At 40.7% G+C, this 8,093-nt stretch overlaps 1 protein-coding gene across 3 annotated transcripts in view; it reads left to right on the top strand.

Annotated features, from left to right (window-relative positions):
- Positions 1-3,029, top strand: part of LOC122549071 (nucleolar protein 4-like) — a 348,158-nt gene extending 345,129 nt beyond the window's left edge. For all 3 annotated transcript variants that reach the window (XM_043688281.1, XM_043688282.1, XM_043688280.1), the window contains one exon: positions 1,352-3,029. In XM_043688281.1, the coding sequence (XP_043544216.1) occupies positions 1,352-1,554 (203 nt within the window). In that variant the 3' untranslated portion in view covers positions 1,555-3,029. The remainder of the gene's footprint in view (positions 1-1,351) is intronic.
- Positions 3,030-8,093: the final 5,064 nt, after the last annotated feature.

The raw sequence follows: 8,093 nt of genomic DNA, 5'->3' as shown, positions 1-8,093 counted from the left end.
TCACATTTCCGGCGCCCCTCCCCCAAGTCCCTCCTCCCTACCTTTTATCTTAGCCTGCTGGACCAACTTCCCTCATTCCTGAAGAAGGGCTAATGCCCGAAACGTCGATTCTCCTGTTCCCTAGATGCTGCCTGACCTGCTGCGCTTTTCCAGCAACACATTTCCATCACATTAATACTGTCTCAGTTCAGACCAGGATCCCAAGCGTCTATTCAAAGCCACTGGTTTTAACGCTGTAACTTGGTCAAAATTTATCCCTTACACTTTGCAGTTGTTATCAACAAGCACAGTACCCGAATACTAAAAGATTATACTGTTTTTAGTCAAGTTTGTACAAAAACAGCTGCAGCTAACAATCTCCTCTGTTGATAAAGAATTTCCCTGATAAATAATGGTGTCGATTTTACCATCCTCATCAGAAAAATAAATATACACTCAACATTAAATCAGTTCTGTCCTGAAATTTCCTGACCAGGAGATCTCTTCTGAAGTAGAATAGAGGGGAATCTATCAATAGGAATAAAGAGAATCATTATGGAAACTATCTTCCTTTTTCAGCAGTAAATGCCATATTCTCTTTGCGGACTGTAAAAGCTGAGAGAAGTTAGGTATATAAAAGATAAGTGTGGAGGTAGGGTGGCCGGTGTGTCAGTTTTATAGAATGTCAGATAGATAAGAATGTAAGTAGCTAGGTAGGTTATGGTAGCAGGTATGAGACAGTTAGAGGGTTGGATGCCAGGAGTATAAGGTAGTGATTAAGGAAGCAGTTAGGATGCAAGGTAGGTGAGGATCAGAGGGTGTGAGGGGTCAGAATCGATAATTGGGAGCAGTAATGAGAGGGAATTCAGAGTTAAGTCAAAGTTGAGTTAAACAGTTATCCAAGAGTTAGATCAGATTTTTCTGGGTAACTATTAAACTTAGGTGAGTCAGAAACGTCTGAAATCTCCAACTCTTAGTTCAGGGTTGGGGACTTCTTCCAGAGGGTTTCAGACATTGTGCAATTGCCTGCAAGAAAATTTCACTTTACCAGTCAATTTCCAATTCGTCTACTGCATTAGAATTTCCACATAGTCGTGACATGCATATCCAATCTACACTGCTGCAACGTTTATCTTCTCATCAGAATTTCTGGGCCATTATATTTCATTTTTGTTGTTTTTAAAGATTTACAGTACATGATCTGTTATATATTATATCCTACCAAGGGAAAGTTGGAATATCAAATATGTAAGTAATTTTTTTGCTTATGGAATTATCAAAGCAGGAATCATGAGAATGATTTAAAATTGTGGAGAGATATTCATTTAGAAAGGAATCCATGTGTAGAGTAATGTTTCAATTCTGTTTAAAGGACCAGCAGATCTCAGCGTGAAGAAGTCACTTGCATCACACTCTGGGTCATCCAACGTTAACAATTCCAAAACCCCACCAGCTCAGCTGAGCCCAACTGAAATAAATGCAGTACGGCAACTTGTTGCAGGATATCGAGAGTCAGCAGCATTTTTACTTCGTTCTGCAGATGAGTTGGAAAATCTAATTTTACAACAGAATTAATTCCTGATAAGCTACCCTCGTTGCTGTTGATGTTTATATTTTCTGGGGCAAATGCATTTCCATTACTCTACGGTACCATTGAACAATAACTATCACAGTCTCCCATCATATCCCTGAATATAAGACATATTGGAACACCTCTTGTCTTTTTGTGGAACAATTGCCTTTTTAGCATAAGGCTTCAATCTGTTCTATTTCTTACTTTCTAACTGAAGTAACAAAAAAAAACACAAATATTTAACCATCTTCAAATGACTGAAAGCCAATTAAAAACAGCAGCATCAATATTGTCTTATGTTCCAAGTGCAATATGATTTTAAAGGTGCTAATAGTTTATTTTGGACAATTACAAGATGAAAAGAGTTTAAGAAGGTTTTAAAATAATCATGTTGTAGTAGTTGTGGAGCCGAAGTTGGGAATTTGGTGCTGGTTTTCAGGGTTGTGATGACAGATTTATGGGGAGTTATCTGAGCCAATATCATTTATCATATTGGTTTTATACTCCAACTATTATCTATTCCCCATCTCACTCTCAAGTCAGTCTGCCCCTATGTTCAGGTAAATTCAATCCTGAAAACTAATATGGTGCCTGGATAAATGCATCTGAACACGAAATAGACAAGTTGTTTATTGGACTAACTTAAATCTGATGTTTGTTGGAGAAATGAATTAAAAAAACTATGAGATGTATTTCACTGTAGGGTGTATATTTTGCAAGTAACAATCTGAGAACTTTGTACAGTTTAATTTTAGAGAATTCTATGAGAGGATGTCTTCAGACACCATTTACTGTGGGATGTATTTTGCTGTAGGTTGTATATTTTGCAAGTAACAATGTGAAATCTTTGTACAGTTCCATTTTACAGAATTCTATGAAGAGGCCAGAAGACATTTTTTGATGTGATGTGCAAAATGTGCAGTTTACTGCAGTATTTTGTTGTTCCCTGAAATCTGTACTGACCGGATGCAGTTCTCTCACAATTACTGTGGGTGTACTTAAATTCTGTCAATTATTTTATAAATTATTACTTATACACAAATTGATGTTAATTTCTGTTGTTTAGGACCATTTTATCAGTAATTCTTGAAAAAATTGCTTTTCATATTAGAATATAATTTAAATTTTGTATTTTGCTGTGCACTTAGTGAAGAGGTATAGTGGAAATCCCTGTATAGTTTCTACACTTGTAAATTCCTTAATTTGTCTCATTCATGTTGATTCTCATTTATGTTTTAATAATTGTGTTTAATGAATCAGTAACATTGAGTAGATGTTTTTCAATTTGTTAACAACTCCTGACTGTGATTGTGAACTGCGTTATGTGCACTTTGTTCTATAGTAATTGGACAGCACTGACATCTAAGCTTTTTTGTAATGTTTATTTGATTGATTGGTATACTGTTTAACAAAGTCAAAATGGTTGGTATTGTAGGTGAATATAAATGTGAGAAAACCGTCACTGCTATAATCCAAATATTTGTGGATTGTTCCTTCTGCAGCATATACCTCTTATTAGAAAGCTGGAACCAATAAATATTGAACAAAATTAGTTTTGAAACATCTTGACAGATAATGCCAAAATATATTTGTAGTGGAATGCAAATGCCTTTCTGTCCTTGATAACACCTGAGTTTAGTAGATTCTATCTATGCACTTGCTATTCTAAAGCAATTCTATGCATTGCCCAGGAAAAGGTTCTATCATAGTCTTTATTTACATCAATTGTTGGCTGTGTTTAAGAGCTTAAAAATGTGTTGCTGGAAAAGCGCAGCAGGTCAGGCAGCATCAAAGGAGAAAGAGAATCGACATTTCGGGCATAAGCCCTTCTTCAGGAATGAGGAGGCTGTGCCAAGCAGGCTAAGATAAAAGGTAGGGAGGAGGGACTTGGGGAGGGGCGTTGGGAATGCAATAAGTGGAAGGAGGTTAAGGTGAGGGTGATAGGCCGGAGAGGGGGTGGAGCGCAAAGTTCAGGAAGAAGATTGCAGGTCAAGAAGGCGGTGCTGAGTCTGAGGGTTGGGACTGAGAAAAGGTAGGGGGAGGGGAAATGAGAAAGCTGGAGAAATCTGCATTCATCCCTTGTGGTTGGAGGGTTCCTAGGCGGAAGATGAGTCTCTCTTCCTCCAGGCGTCGTGTTGCCATGGTCTGGCGATGGAGGAGGCCAAGGACCTGCATGTCCTTGGCGGAGTAGGAGGGGGTATTAAAGTGTTCAGCCACGGGATGGTTGGATTGGTTGGTGCGGGTGTCCTCCTATGTCCACCCGATGTGGCCTCCTATACATTGGGGAGACAGGCTGCCTACTTGCGGAACGTTTCAGAGAACACCTCTGGGACACCCGCACCAACCGACCCAACTGCCCTGTGGCTGAACACTTTAATTCCCCCTCCCACTCCGCCAAGGACATGCAGGTCCTTGGCCTCCTCCATTGCCAGACCATGGCAACTCGACGCCTGGAGGAAGAGAGACTCATCTTCCGCCTAGGAACCCTCCAACCACAAGGGATGAATGCAGATTTCTCCAGCTTCCTCATTTCCCCTCCCCCCACCTTTTCTCAGTCCCAACCCTCGGAATCAGCACCGCCTTCTTGACCTGCAATCTTCTTCCCGACCTCTCTGCGCTCCACCCCCTCTCCGGCCTATCACCCTCACCTTAATCTCCTTCCACCTATCGCATTCCCAACGCCCCTCCCCCAAGTCCCTCCTCCCTACCTTTTATCTTAGTCTGCTTGGCACAGCCTCCTCATTCCTGAAGAAGGGCTTATGCCCGAAACGTCGATTCTCCTTCTCCTTTGATGCTGCCTGACCTGCTGCGCTTTTCCAGCAACACATTTTTAAACTCTGATCCCCAGCATCTGCAGTCCTCACTTTCTCCCTGTGTTTAAGAGATCCCGCTTCTGCAGTGTAAACTCAGTCTTCAATTTTGGAAGAGCAGTTATGATCCAATAAAAGCAAAATACTGCAGATATTGGAAATCTAAACAAACAGAAAATGCTAAAGAAACTCAGCAGGTCTGGCAGCATCCGTGGAGAGAGAAACATAGTTAATGTTTTGAGTTTGGTATGACTCCTCTTCAGGCACCCCCTTCACAATGTTGATGCTACAATCAGTCACTGGATATCTGAACAAGGGAGACCACCACTGTGCTCCAGGATCACAAAAACATCTGGGTTTGCTTAACATGCTTCCAACAAAGCAAAAATCCCCTGTTCTCCACTGGATTAATATCAATATCAGAGGGACAAGGCCATTAAGTGGCCATGGGTGTTGCTGGATGCTGATTGGTTGGCAAGTCAACTTTGATTGGCTGAGTCTTTACGATATAGTAAGCATGGGAAATGAAAGGCTCTCTTGAAAAGTGCAAGAATTGAAAATATTCTCTTTGCAGAAAATGGATTCCTTAATATGAAGGTGTACTTCTGCTCTTTTAAGCAAAGAAATTGTGGTTAAACAGACTCTAATGGAGCACTGAAATTAATTAACAGTTAGTAGAGACTTACATAATGAAATCAAAACTTATTAAAGCAAAATAACATTGAATGTACACTTCTAGCAAGTGTAAGTTATTAGTGCAGCTATTAATGCATTCTGGATTGTTCAGCATTTTCTCCCCAATCATGGAATCACTTCTTCCAGAAGATACTTTTATTTGGGTTTTGTAAGCACAGACTGGCTGAGGGCTATTGTGTGTGCAGCCTAATAAGAAGAGACAAAGGAATGTGTTTTTTAATTTAATCAGCCTATTTTTGGAATATACAGCCTACATACATTGCAATGACACTGCAATTCATACATAGCTCTGCTCAACTATCTTGGAGAAGGTCTGGCAAGACTTTCCACTGACCATGCAGTTGGTATGCCAGTCTGGACGGGAGTTGCTTCTGGGGAGGCTGTCCAATTCCCATCATAGTAGACCAGACCTTGGCCAGGCACCCCTAGGAGCTAGCACCTCCCTTCTTTGAGCTCCCCCCTCCCTCCCCCCCCCCAGAAAACAACATGTTCTCCACTGGATCTGACCCCTGACAACTCTCTCCACCAGACTTCATTCACACACACACACCTCCTCCAGCAGACCCAACCCAATCCCTCAACCACTCTCACTGTCACCACTTGTCCCAGCCCTTCATCATCAGACCTGGTCCTGACTCCACTGACTCCATATTTTATTCTAGGCATGACCCAACCCAACCACCCTAAATATTGGCAGACCTGAACCACACAGACCCAACGCCCCTCATTCCCTCACCAGAGGTGATAACCCCCACTCCACCCACTGCTGGACCTGAAATCAGACTCAACACCCATCCTCCTTGGATGCTGCCTGAACTGCTGTGCTCTTCCAGCACCACTAATCCAGAATCTGGTTTCCAGCATCTGCAGTCATTGTTTTTACCTCAACACCCATCCTTCCCATTTCCTGCCAGAATAACTCCAGCTCACCCCAACCTATTATAAACACATACTGGCCCTCCTGCAACCTTGCTCCCTGTCATTCCCACCCACTTCTCACAGCAGCTAACCCCCAACTGTCACCCTATTTCCCTACCTATCAAAACTCAACTCTCTCAGCAGCTTAAAACATCACACTTAAATATTTATCCTTTGAAATGGGCTGTCAGGAACTTTGAAATTTCAGAATATGGCAGCTGACTGCCAAGGAAAAGGAGCATGCTTTGCTACCTTCTGATAGTTCTGTATCCAAAAGAACTGACCAATACTAATCAAAGATCGGCTTCTCTCCTCAAACTCTTGAGTTGGCCAAATAGCATTCACAAGTAACATTAATATACAGTTCAAAATGTGCTTTCAAAGTCTGCAAAATCTCTCCAGGTTCTGGCCTTTTGTGTTAATCAGTGGGATTTAGACTGCAAGATCACATTCTTTCCATATCACTGCTAGCAGGATTACAACTCTTACCTGCTCAGGAATTTATAAGAAAAGAAATCTGTTGCTATTTTACAGTTCTGACATTGAGAATAGAAACACTTTCAATTTTGTCTTCTATCTCCTTTCATTTCCACATGAGCAGAAAATAAAAATATACATTTTGATTCACCAAGTTATTCAAAGTGACAGACTGGTTTATTTTTACCACATACTTGCTGCTCCTTTTAGTAGCTGGCTTTCTTACAGCTCTGAAAATCCACACAGATGCACTACTCCATTAATAGATTCATTGCTTATTTACTGGCTTCCACAAACTTCACACAAAAGCATTTATATTAGAGGTAGAGGTCATGTGACTACAGCAAGCCAGCCAATACATGAAGGTATAATTACATTTCTCCAAACACTTTGGAATGTCCTTGTGGTACGGTTTTAACCTGAGACCACAGTTTAATTTCTATTTTGTATACTCAGGAGTAGAGAATATTGCAAATATCATTGAATTCTCAGTGAAGGGATATTTCTCAAATTTGCTTTATCATCAGTCTGTGCCTTCAAGAACTGACAGAAAACGGAGATAGTTCAGTTCCAGTTATACATCCATCTTTTTCTCTTAGCTGCTTGAAATACAGATCATTACTGTATTTTCATGTCTGGGCTTATTGTTTTCCAAATTGGATAATTTGCAGGCAGCTCTTTCATCGTGAATATATGAAATGTATCCATCAAGGTGCAAATCAAACAAAACATACAAATCTGAGTCGTAATGTCTTTTGAAAATGTTAATTTGGCAAAATTTCAGTTTGTGAAATTAACAAAATTTAAACTGGAAAGGGTGCAGAGAAGGTTTACAAGGATGTAACTGCGACTGGACGGTTTGAATTATAAGGGGAGGCTGGATAAGCTGGGACTTTTTTTCCTGGAATATAGGAGGCTAAGGAGTGACTTATAGAGGCTTATAAAATCATGAAGGGCATAGATACAATCAATAGCCAAGGTCTTTTCCCCAGGGTAGGGGAGTCCAAAACTAGAGGGCATAGATTTTCAATGAGATGAGGAAGATTTAAGAGACACCCGAGGGACAGCGTATTGCACATATGTGATCCATTTGTGCAATACGCTGCCAGAGGAAGTGGTAGAGGTGAGTACAGTTACAACATCTGAAGACATTGGATGGATACATGGATAGGAAAGGTTTAAAAGAATATGGGCCAAATGCAGGCAAATGGGACTAGGAAACCTAGTCAACATGAATGAGTTGAGCAGAAGGTCTGTTTCCATGCTTTGTGACTCTTATGACTACAGAATTCCAAATGTGGTCTCACCAATGTCTTGTATGAATGAAGCATAACCTCCCTACTTACAATTCCATTTCACAATATGTTATAATTTTCTGTTAGCTTTGCTAATTACTCGTTCTGTCTACCATTCATATATTAGTGGACCCAGATTCCTATGCATCACAGCGCTCTGCAATCTCCCAACATTTGAAAGATTTTCCTTTTTTATTTTCCCTGCCGACTGGACAATTTCACTTTTCCCCCATCATACTACATTTGCCAAATATTTGCCTATCTCTTAACTTATCCATGTTGCTTTGCAGCGTCCTTACATCCTCACAACTTACTTTCCTATTAGGTGGTCACTTGTGCAAGAAA

This window comes from Chiloscyllium plagiosum, chromosome 4, assembly GCF_004010195.1.
Source record: "Chiloscyllium plagiosum isolate BGI_BamShark_2017 chromosome 4, ASM401019v2, whole genome shotgun sequence".
NCBI lineage: Eukaryota > Metazoa > Chordata > Chondrichthyes > Orectolobiformes > Hemiscylliidae > Chiloscyllium > Chiloscyllium plagiosum.
The sequence above is the reverse complement of the archived record's forward strand: the minus strand, read 5'-3'. Positions and strand labels throughout refer to the sequence as shown.